General features: G+C 32.2%; 1 protein-coding gene across 17 annotated transcripts in view; it reads left to right on the top strand.

Annotated features, from left to right (window-relative positions):
- Positions 1–11,801, top strand: part of LOC127704261 (uncharacterized) — a 36,051-nt gene extending 24,250 nt beyond the window's left edge. For 15 of the 17 annotated variants that reach the window (XM_052208246.1, XM_052208236.1, XM_052208245.1 and 12 more), the window contains one exon: positions 9,449–11,801. In XM_052208246.1, coding sequence (XP_052064206.1) covers positions 9,449–11,454 — 2,006 coding nt within the window. In that variant the 3' untranslated portion in view covers positions 11,455–11,801. The other 2 variants (XR_007983206.1, XR_007983205.1) reach the window with 1 other exon arrangement.
- Positions 11,802–12,609: the final 808 nt, after the last annotated feature.

Genomic DNA, 12,609 nt, shown 5'->3' with positions numbered 1-12,609 from the left:
GTTACTAGAATATAGTGCAAGTTCTGTGTTCAGACTTTATTTGGAATCGTGTTTTCTATTGCTACGAAAATCCAATATAGGATATGCAATCATGGTAAATATTTTATTTACTGCAATTATGTTTTCTTCATACTTCAAAGATAAACCTGTATTAACTCTATAGCCAATAATCAAAATTTCTTATGTTTTGGTTAAACTTTTGGTTATTTAACGAGCACCACTTTTGAGTCTTATGTAGACGAACACACAACCTGGCGTAAAAATTTATAAGCTTGGTATCTTTGATGAGTTTTTATGAAGTAAAGTACGGATGATTTTTTGTTGTTGTAAATTTCAAGAGCCAACAAAAGCTCACAATACCTCTACTTACGTAGAATATTATTCCCCACAAAAATAAATAAGATGGCCACAATAAACCAAACAAAATAGAAAGAGCAACACTTCAATTGTAATGATATTTTTAACAGTATTGAAAATCGTCTGAAATATATTAACGGATTCTTTAATGACCAAATTCCCCAACGTTTCACCAATATTCTGATATTGATTCTGGAAGAATGAAACAGATACATTGTAAAGTGGTCAAACCTGCTATTTCGTTATGTGGTCAACTTTACGAAATACCCTCAGACAGACAATGTTTTGAAAAAATCCTGGCAATCAAATATGTATACTGACCAAGGTTTATAAATGGAACAATTGGATTTCAAAGAATGTGATTCTAATTTTTTGTAAATTTTCTGCAATTTATCAGAACAATAGTAATTGTGAAAAAGCATTTTAAGACCATATAACTTCGGAAACATTATGACCCAAACATTGGCATGGTACATTTGAATGTCAAATTGATGTGATTCCAATTTTGGTAAATTTCACAAAAGACTGTCAAACCCACAAGTTTTATTGAATGATTGATTGTTAGTTTCTTAACGCTCAGAGGCAGTTATTTCATACATACTCAGAACGAGAACACATTAGGTAGGTTCTACAAGGTGAAGGGCGGGAAATTTGAAATGCCACTTGAAATGGGGTAGTCAGGGTAAGAAATAAAGCCTTGCAACAGGCCTCTTACGGATCCATCAGAGTTGTTGCAATGGTTCTTCAACGTACTTATACAACCCGCACAACCAACAGTGTACTGCCAAAACGTGAGAAGTTCAGGTGCCCATATTTTTTTTTAAACCCCAGTTATTCCTTAGGTACACAGTTTTTGAAGAAAGATACCTACAAAAATATACTAGTATTTTTGGAAACATATTGACCAATGCTCTTTTATATTACAACTGATTTCAAAGAGAGTTATTAAAATTTTTTGTTAGAACAGTAATAATAGAGAGGAGCACCTATTATCCATTTTTGATCTAAAAACGTGATGATCCAAACTTTGACATTAACCCTTTAAAGTTCAGAGATTTTAGACATTTTCTAACCGAAAAGACACTATAGAAATTGAATTTGATAGGCCATTTGAACAAAGGCTCATACAATGACCATATTGGACTCGTATAAAAGATAATTGAATGAATATTCCAGAAAAACTAAATTTACAGAAATCAGTCTTTCCTTGGTCACATGGTATCTCTCAGTTGGCTTGTTGGAAAGATGTGAAAAATATTAAAAAAAAGTGACTAAGAGAAATATTTTCAAAATAGGATATTACTTTGGTGCGATAGCAATGATTTAAGTCTATTCGAAACAGACTAGTTGTCAGCAACCATTTATTTTTTTTTAAAACATATTGATTTAAGCTTTCATAGGGAACACTTTCTTCTGATTCTAGTTTTGATAAATCGTGAAAGAATCTCAATAGTCCAGCGGATAAGTTCAATATATTGGCAAAATGATCACTTTATGACAAAAGCAGGAAAATTTGCACGGCGTTAGTTATAACGCTAATAAATATTTTTGGATGTAGAGTCATGTACAAATATTCAAGTATAGCCGCCAAATTCAAAATGATCGCTTTCTTTTGTATTGTAAAACGTCTTGCGGTATCGGAACAATTGATCACTTGATGGTGAAAACGTGGAACTCGGCATAGTGAAATATGAAAGGGTATCGACAAAATTCATATATGAAGCCACGAAAAAATAACTAGAAATGTTCGTGACCAAATTAACGATGGCCGACGTATGATCACGTATGGTACTGGAGATACAACACCATACACTTGATAAAGACTACCAATATTCAACAGTTAGGTAGATATCACAAATTTAAGAAAATGCAACGAAGATATTCCCTAATTTCTTTTTCTTTTTTTGAATACAGAAAATCATCAAAATGGCACCGTAAAAAATGTCAAAGTAAGACATTTCCTATATTATATATATACTTTATCAATGTGGCATAGGAAGTTAAAAGAGTCTTGTGATTTAATATACTAGTAGACATATGGCTATATTGTATTAATAATACCTGCGGACATAGATTATGTTTTCAAATTTGAATTTAAATTCAAATTGGCGTGTTAAAAATGTCAAATTTGACTATTTGAATATGCATTATTGATGGGGTATATTTGAAGTTTTTTATACAATGATAAAAATTTAAAGAAACATTAATTTAGATACAGACAAAAACCAACACCATCTTTGGTACCCGAAATGAATAAACTATGGAAATAAAAATGGCAATACAATTCAAAATGGAGTCTTGGACAAAGTGTAAATTTTCACAAATATAGTTGATGATTACATGATTTTAGTGTGACTTGGTACTTTGGTGCCATTCTGGTCAGTGCTTGCAGAAGTAGCAATATGATGTAAAACACTTATCTACCGTGGCTGTAAAACTATGATATCGATGGGCATGCAAGTGTTTTATACCAACATTGAAATGCACTGCATTATGTAACTGTTAACCGGACTGTGAGAGAGATACTGAATCAGATTGTGCTTAATGTTGATTTTCATGCATTTGGATGTTATTTTAACCATCAATTATTTTAATATGTTCTTTAACAATTGACAACTTTCTATGCTACGTTGATAGTGTATGTATACGAAATCTGTCAAACTTTGACATTTTTGATGGCGCCATTTGATGATTTTATATATTTATATAGTTGTAAAAATGTTTTTGGCATTCTTTCGTTGTAGTTTCTTAAATTTGTGATATCTACTGAACACTTGCAAATTGTTAGACTTTAATCAAGTGTATCGTGTTGTATTCCTAGTACCTTATGTCGGCCATATTGGATTTTTTTAAGTGGATGCTAAATTTAATGCTTTTACCATAAAATGATTAATTGTTCTGATATACATTGGACGTCAAAACACATTTATTTTAGAAAGGTTTCAAGAAACCATTGACTCCAATGGGACATAATATATTTCAACAATCAAAGTTCTTTCTTAGATCGGAAAGTAAAAATGTAAAGACTAAATTGCAGTACAAAAATCATCGATATATTCCAACCTATTTGTTCTTTTGAAAGAACATATGCGTTTTGATGTACTGTTTATTAACTATCATGTATAATGATAACGCAATTATATAACTTATGTGTCGAGACGGTCCCTGTACGCGTTGTGTGATACCAAGTGCTATTGTTCATTGTGACTATAAACCTGTAAAAAGTATACTGAATATATTATTACCCAGAGTAAACTGATTATTTCTGAACGAATACTACGTGATATTTTGTATCTCAATCATAGCCTAAGCAAATGTCGGAGAGCAATAAAAACATTAATGTTAAAAATGTGTATCTTCGGTCTGGAACACAGTGGTCGGAAAGCAGACAGATAAGTAAACAAAGCGTTATTTCTGTCAAAAGTATTTAATTTCATTGATAGATACTAACAGAACAAGGGAATATTCATTAAAATTAGTAAGTTTTAACTGAAATTGAATTTATCATTAATAGAATATAATTAATAATGTTATCATATGTCCGACAGCTTTTAACTGTAAATATATTTATGAAAATTATATGCAACATATGTGACTTTCCATGAGAATTCCAGGCTTATGGAGGTAACTAGTCTAAAATGGACTTATTGCATATTTATCCAGTACTAATAACAGCTCTTTCCTTTTTTTTTAGAAGATGTAATTTAAACTTGCAATGAAATTAGTTTTGTTCTTATCACAGCCTGTAGTAGGTTTTTACTTTTCTATTAAGGTTTAATTATATAAGTATCTACCAATCATAGCATGCGAAGCGTAACGGTTTATAGAAAGCTTAGTTTTCAAAATGACGGTGCATTTATTATAATGATGCAATTTTAATGATTCTATCTACGAAAACTCTATAGAGCAGATACTTTTGGATTTCAAACACTTTGAAAGCTTGTTTATCAATTTATGCAGAACGAAGTAATTTCAAATTAAAAAAAACACAACAAAAAACGTAAAACTTCTCCAGTACTTGAGTACTTTCCAAAGAACAATATAACCAAAGTAAAGAAGTTTACCTTCTCCACAAATACTTCGAAACAACAATTAAATATCAGAGGAAATTGAAGGAAATATCGGAAAACAATCTTTAATTTGTAAGTGTTTGTTAATTTACATATTATTTTTACCAGGCTTCAACTTATGAAGTCAAATATATTTTAAATCTACCATGCTAACATAACAACAACTTATTTGGACTATGATAAATCTACCATGCTAACATAACAACAACTTATTTGGACTATGATAAATCTACCATGCTAACATAACAACAACTTATTTGGACTATGATAAATCTACCATGCTAACATAACAACAACTTATTTGGACTATGATAAATCTACCATGCTAACATAACAACAACTTATTTGGACTATGATAAATCTACCATGCTAACATAACAACAACTTATTTGGACTATGATAAATCTACCATGCTAACATAACAACAACTTATTTGGACTATGATAAATCTACCATGCTAACATAACAACAACTTATTTGGACTATGATGAATCTACCATGCTAACATAACAACAACTTATTTGGACTATGATAAATCTACCATGCTAACATAACAACAACTTATTTGGACTATGATAAATCTACCATGCTAACATAACAACAACTTATTTGGACTATGATAAATCTACCATGCTAACATAACAACAACTTATTTGGACTATGATAAATCTACCATGCTAACATAACAACAACTTATTTGGACTATGATAAATCTACCATGCTAACATAACAACAACTTATTTGGACTATGATAAATCTACCATGCTAACATAACAACAACTTATTTGGACTATGATAAATCTACCATGCTAACATAACAACAACTTATTTGGACTATGATAAATCTACCATGCTAACATAACAACAACTTATTTGGACTATGATAAAGGTCTTATATTGTTTATGATCTTCTTGTTTACTTATATATGGAAATTGGAGAATCTGGACTCCTAATACTTCACGTTTTTCGTCTTACATTAATTGACTGGATCTAACATACACAAGTCGTCGTGTAATTCTTATAATGTTTTATGTCGACGTTTGATGAAAATGCAGACATTTATATATACTGACGAACTTTTTAAAAACGCAACACTAGATTATTCTTTTTAATTCTCATTTTCAAATATGCAATTTTTGTTGAACAAATGTATAAATATCAATTTCATTCATTAATTTATTGTCTAAAAATAAAAAAAAAAATTGCAGTTCGAAGATTTGATTTGATTACGTCATGTTTAATGTTCAAATTATGTGGTATGCACTGAAACCCTGGTTTTCCCCTTATCAATGATTGTGTCACCGTCGAAGGCAATGAATGCATGTAATCAACGCCTAAATGATTGACAGAAAGGTCAACCAATTCTTTTATGCATGTTTTGAGTTCTGTTTTGTACCTTCTGATTTAGCCTCTGTCCCACCCTCACAATGTGTTTTGGCATTTATGCGGTTTAAGCTGTAGGGCTTGGGCATTTCAGTATATGGGAAACATTAATGGCGTAAATCTGTCTGCAATGACAATCGACGACTTGATTAGCAGTTGACGTTGCGACCGTAAACATGTCTTGCAAATGACGTTGTGTAATAAAATTTCATTGATGTTGCGTTGTCACTACATATTCTAGTGCAACCATTTTGTATCAATGGTTCTGATTGGATGACAATCAGCGTACAATTCTCCATCTCCCTGTTTGTAACTAGGGGAAGCCGACATTTGGGATTCCGGAATGTATGAACATGTAATATCTCCAATGATAAGCAAAAAAACTCACATTTGCACCTAGAAATCTTCTTTTTATCAATTTATAATTAGATTCTAAGGCGGACAAGAAGACAGAAAACGCCCGGTGCTTACGTTTAGTTTCGGTGCCAAAGAAGATAACATCATTTTGCAGACTTTTCGTTTAATGAAAATTTAACACCGAAATTATGACTAAAATTCAAAGATTAGTTAATTTGCATCAGAATAGAGATAACTGTATTGCATTTGAAGCTTTGCAGACGTCCATCTGTAGTGTTACTGTTGCAAACTGAGTTAACCTGGCGACAGTAGGGGAGACAGGAAAACGGATATTTGCGATGGACGTCCGGAAAGCTTCTATTTAGAGTTGTTATGAATATAATATGTGTTTTCAGCCGTGTATCTTGTTTAGACGTACTTATCAAAATTATTATTTCTGTGACTGTATCATACGATCCTTTACGATATATATTTAGCTAATCTGCAATCAATTCCATCTTCATGCCTTATATATCATGTACTGTGTTACAACTCTAGATTCTACTGACGAGGAAAAGTAACACCAGGCCACCGAAAGCTGAATTATTAGTCCACTCTAGGTGGCCGTACGGTCTAGAGCGCTGGACACAGTGCAGGCGGTGTTGTCTCGATATCCCGATAGTATGAGTTCGAATCCCGGCGAGGGAAGAACAAAAATTTGCTTCCGCACATTTGTAGATTTAACATTGTTGTGCTGATATTTAGAGTGGTTATGAATACAATATGTGTTTTCAGCCGTGTGTATCACCTTCACTGGTGATCCAATCAATGGATCTGTCGTAGAGTTGTCACTTGTTTAGAGGTACTTATCAACATAATCATTTCTGTGACTGTATCATACGATCCTTTACGATAGATATTTAGCTAATCTGCAATCAATTCCATCTTCATGCCTAATATATCATGTACTGTGTTACAACTCTAGATTCTACTGACGAGGAAAGGTAACACTAGGCCACCGAAAGCTGAATTTTTAGTTCACTCTAGGTGGCCGTGTGGTCTAGAGCCCTAATATATACTACTTGGTCCATTTAAGCTTTTTAAAACGTATTCTCAAAGTAACGGTTTTTAACTGTTAGCTATAAGTTATATTGTGAATTATGGAGATTCCCTATATTTGTCAATACGTATTGTAGTGTGTTGAAATATTGGTTCAAACTATTATATACTGATAATTGTATTCTAAAGTGTTGTTCTGAAGAAATGTTACAAAGGTCTATGGTTAGATATAATGAAATGTGCAACTGGACATGTAAGTTTAAAATTACTTATATCAAAAAAAGATATTATACTGTGTGATATAACAAAGGTTTTAATAATACTGAATTAATTCTTCAAGAGAAGAACATATGTTGTGACGTTTTGGATTTCAATGAACGTAATCTATGTATTACTGGAAAATTATTAAGTCAGGGATTTCGTTACCATAAAGTACTTAAAACCTTTACTTAATTCTTCCATAGATACAAAGATTTGATTTGGAAGTTTGGCTGTACCTGTAGAACGCTTATTTGAAACGGGATAGCACATCCTCATTTTAACGGATATGTTGTTTACCGAACCCGGAAATTTAGATACGATCCTGGTAAACGTATCGATCCTTTAAATAAACTTATTCTAAAAGGTTACCAATTCAACACTGTAATAAGATTTTTGAATAATTGTTTTTATTGATATAAATATTGATTTTGTTATCAGTAAGTTAATATCAAATTAAATATTATTTGTATATACATGGCTCTACAATCTGTTGATACCTGTATCTTGGCATTGCACAAGATCATGTTTTTCTCTGACTGTAAATGACGTCTTTTCCTAAATCCATTGGATGTTGGATGTGTACTGATTGATATGTAAGTCTCAGATACATGATTTTTTTATTAGTTATTAGCTTTGAACTAGCGGTCAGTAACTGCGAAAACTCTCAGATCTGTATTTAGTGTCTTTTTTTGTTGTGGGGTTGTACGAATACCCTGCCACGTCCGGTCTGTGATTTTGTTAGACGCTTTTCTTTTTTGTATCATTCTTATGAGTTAAACCCTTTTCAAATGATCTTTACAGTTTGTTCTTATGTTGTACTGTTACACCATTGTCCCAGGTTCGGGAAAGGGTTTGGCGCCAACAAACTAGATTAACCCCGCCACATTATTTATGTGCCTATTCCAAGACAGGAGCCTGTTCTTCATTGGTTGCCGATTGTTGCTGTATATCATATATTGTTTTTCGTTCATTGTTTTGTACATAACTCAGGCCGTTAGTTTTCTCGTTTGAATTGTTTTACATTTGTCATTTTGGTGACTTTTATAGCTGACTTTGCGGTATGGATTTTTGCTCATTGTCGAAGACCGTACGTTTACCTATAGTTGTCATTTGGTCTCTGGTGGAGAGTTTCATTGGCAATTATACCAAATCTTCTTTTTTTTTATATGAAACATAATTTTGTGACTGAAATGAATGTCTATTTTAAAAAAGTCGTCGAAATGTTATTTTTATATATCTATTTTACTATTTATGATCCATATTGGTTGCAATTTTGTTTAGATCGCAGTGTGAATTATATGTACAAATCGTTCATTTGCAAAAAAAAAAAACGTTTATCTTCTCATAACGTAGCTGTAGACAGAGGTATAACATTGATAGAAATATGAGTTTATGGCACATATGTGACAAACATTTAATTGAATACGAATATCATTTTATTTTTGTTTGTGAAAAATATGCTAATATAAGAAAAGTGTATATCAAAACTTGTTGTTGGAGAAGACCACCCAGTTTCAAAGTGGTACAACTACTGTCTGTTCATAATGTAAAAGAATTGAATAATTTAGGAAATATTCATTTCTTGCTGAAAATTCTTGACTGTATTTTATATTCACGCCGTTGTGATTTCATATTGTTTGTACATTTATTAATAGCTGGACACTGATGCTGTTGTGATGTGAATATTTGTTAAATGTATATATTCTATGAGCTGTTTGCTTACGAATAAAATTATCAATTTTACTGGCAATCCAAATGTCTTGGCCTCCATTGTATGTGATCTAAGTAATGCTAGAATCTCGTGTCGTGCCCACGAAAAAATGTATCTTAAATTTATATATTTTGTTACTATATTATTTATAATGTGTTCTTGTAAGTGAAGCGAATAACATGGTTGCTCTCTCGGACACGTGAAATATTTCACCATTCAGTAAAATGAAGTCAATATCAGGTGTTCTATTGATTGTTTTCTTTTTTTCAGGAAGAATGTCGACTTCAATTTCAAACTGGAAACATCGTCTGAGATCAGGTCGTTTGTTGCTAAAGAAATATTTATATCCTTTTTACCGTCGGTCTCCGAGGATCAGAATACTGTGTAAAAGATTGTTAAATCTAGCTTTGTTTCTTTGCGTGCTTATTTACTTAAACTATCGATTTAACATGCCAGTCTTCCATGTTTTCCGAAACCGAAATATTTTATCACCTTGCTTGCTGCCTTCATATGATCTCTATGACAGTTCTGTACAACAATTCTTCTGGAAACAGCAACCGCTGCCATGTGAAAATTGGTTAGATCTTTTCTATGTAGATAAACGTGGTTATATAACAATGAATAACACAGCCGTTAATATTTCAGGATATTCAAATATCAGATGTGAGTTTAGATATATTACACGTGTATCAGAAAAAGAAATGAAATTTTCGAATAGATTACTTTATACCCATCCAAGCTATCTTGATGGAGATTTTATTCACATGGAATGTTATGATAAACAGGGAAAACGTATATATAATAATTTACACCTGAATATTGATACAAAGAGCGTTTACAGGTCACGTGTGATAGCAAACGAGTCACAAACAGATCTTAGTGTGTATATTGTAGGTATTGACTCACTCTCTAGGCTTATAGCCGAACGGAAGTTAAAAAAGACTTTTTCCTATTTAAAATCTGAATTGAATGCTTACATTTTACATGGGTATACACGTATTGCCGACAGTTCCTATGAAAATATCCTGCCAATGTTTACTGGATTAAAATCTGGATATGAAGATCAAGCAGGAGTAAATAATTTGCCATATATATTTAAAAACTTTTCAAGACGCGGTGCTGTCGATGTGTTTGCTGAAGACTGGTATGATGTTGCTACATTCAAAGGATTTACTGACCAACCAACACAGCATTATAACCAGCCGTTAATACAGGCTATGGACAAAGTTAAACCATCGTATCTCGCTGTTTCTATGACACTGAAATTTTTACAAAACCACAACATTCCTTTGTCGAAAGTATCGGCGATGTGTTTTGGAAATGTTTACAGATTCAACGTACAATTACAGTATTATAAACGTTTTATTGAGGCATATCACAGGAAGAGAAAATTTGCATACTGTTGGACGAATGAAATTGCTCATGACTTTTTCAACATGGTAGAATTGGCAGATAACGACTATTTCGAGCTTTTTAAATGGATGAAAGATACAAACAAGCTAGACAATGCGGTTTTAATTGTTATGTCAGATCATGGTCCTCGATATAGTGAAATACAAAATACCGAAGTAGGACGCATTTCTAACCTTCTTCCATTGATGTCAATAGTCATTCCAAATCACATCAAGTTAAAATACCCTCACATTGACAAAAATTTAAAATCTAACATTAATACATTAACAACTACTTATGACGTATTCGAAATGCTCAAAGATGTTTTGAATGGAAACTTTGATGAAAAGAAAAGTCTATCTGAGGTTTCGCCACTGCCGAGAGGAATAAGTCTTTTTCAGCAAATTCCGTCGTCCCGGAGTTGTCGAGATGCAGACATATCTGAACATTACTGCCCATGTTACTCATCTAAATCAATGTCAAAAGATGACAAACGCGTGCGTCACTCTGTAATTTTTTTAGTGAAACAAATAAACGACATTTTGAAAGATTTAAAGCATAAATGTGCCAAAGTAATTTTATCTTCAGTTGCAAACGCGTCTCTAGTTTATGCAGATATGCATCGAGACTCAAAATCGGAGAGATCTTATTCACTGCGTAGTTTCCTATGGACCATTGAAGAACGGATGCGAATCCGCATCAAATTTTATACAAACCCTGGTAATGCATTATTTGAAGGAACAGTCGAATATATAGATGAGAATAATGTAAAATCTCTCGGCGAAATTAGTCGTATTAATAGATATGGGAACCAGCCTGCTTGCATCAAAAACATAGAAAGATTAGAAGATAAGAAGGGACGTTCTTATTGTTACTGCATTTAACTATATATTATCTTCAGCAGATATATTTGCAAGTTTTTGTTGATTTTTAAGTAGTATATCATAAAATGCCATATTTTAACATTGTGTTGGATAGTATTGCTCTTCCAGTCAAGCTTTCCAATTTTAACTTCACAGAAAAATCGTATGCAAAAAGTAAAATAACAAAAATACCGAAAATTCTTAACGGAAATTCGGTTTACTAACGGCAAAATCAAAAGCTCAAACACATCAAACGAATGAAAAACAACTGTCATATTCCTGACTTGGTACAGGCATTTCCTTAAGTGATATATCATCGTACACGTACTTTGTACTCATTTTGTATTATTAATAAAATTTAAATCGTATATTTATGTTAATTTCTTTTTTGAGATTATGAAAATTAAAAAGAAATATGGCCATTTCCCCCTGAAACGTTTTCACTCAGGTGGTTGGAATCGGAAAATCTATTACATCGAGTGAAATTGAATATATCAAATAGTCGAACACTTTTAAAGAGTTAGAACCCATTTCTCTGAATATCTTCCACTTGCAGAATCAATATCTAGTCCAAATCTACTGGAGTCTAAAAAATACATATTTCTGAGAGTTTTTTTTTATACACAAAATATTATGTTTTTTGTTATGTTAAACAAATTTGCACAGGAACACCCCAACCTTAAAATACATATATGAAGCCATACTGTGGATTTGAATAAAGTATGGAAGACTTTTTCTAACTAACAACAAAACTATTATATTTAAATTTACCTGCGTACGTTGTTTAATTTAACGCCATTTTGTCCCAGATAAGAGTTGTCTTATTGACTCTCTTCCTACATCTTTTTATTACTACCTGTAACGTCTATGTTATATAGGCACCTACGTTTTAATATTGTATTTATATTGTGTCATTGATCAAACTGATTTGTTCAGTGTATGTTTACTTGTTTTTGTTTAAATGTCTTTTTGATCGAGTTAAGCCATTTCAATTGATATTTTATAGTGTGTCTTTTTATGTTGTAATGCTACACTACTCTCTCAGGTTAGGGTGAAGGTTGGCGCCTGTTAAAACGTTTAAAACCCGTTGCATTTTCATGCACCTGTCCTAAGTCATGAGCCTGTTGTTCAGTGGATGTCGTTTGTTGGTGAGGTTCATAGATGTTTCTCGTTTCT

This window comes from Mytilus californianus, unplaced genomic scaffold, assembly GCF_021869535.1.
Source record: "Mytilus californianus isolate M0D057914Y unplaced genomic scaffold, xbMytCali1.0.p SCAF_6, whole genome shotgun sequence".
Taxonomy (NCBI): domain Eukaryota; kingdom Metazoa; phylum Mollusca; class Bivalvia; order Mytilida; family Mytilidae; genus Mytilus; species Mytilus californianus.
Note: the sequence above shows the minus strand (reverse complement) of the source record. Positions and strands in the feature narration are given on the sequence as shown.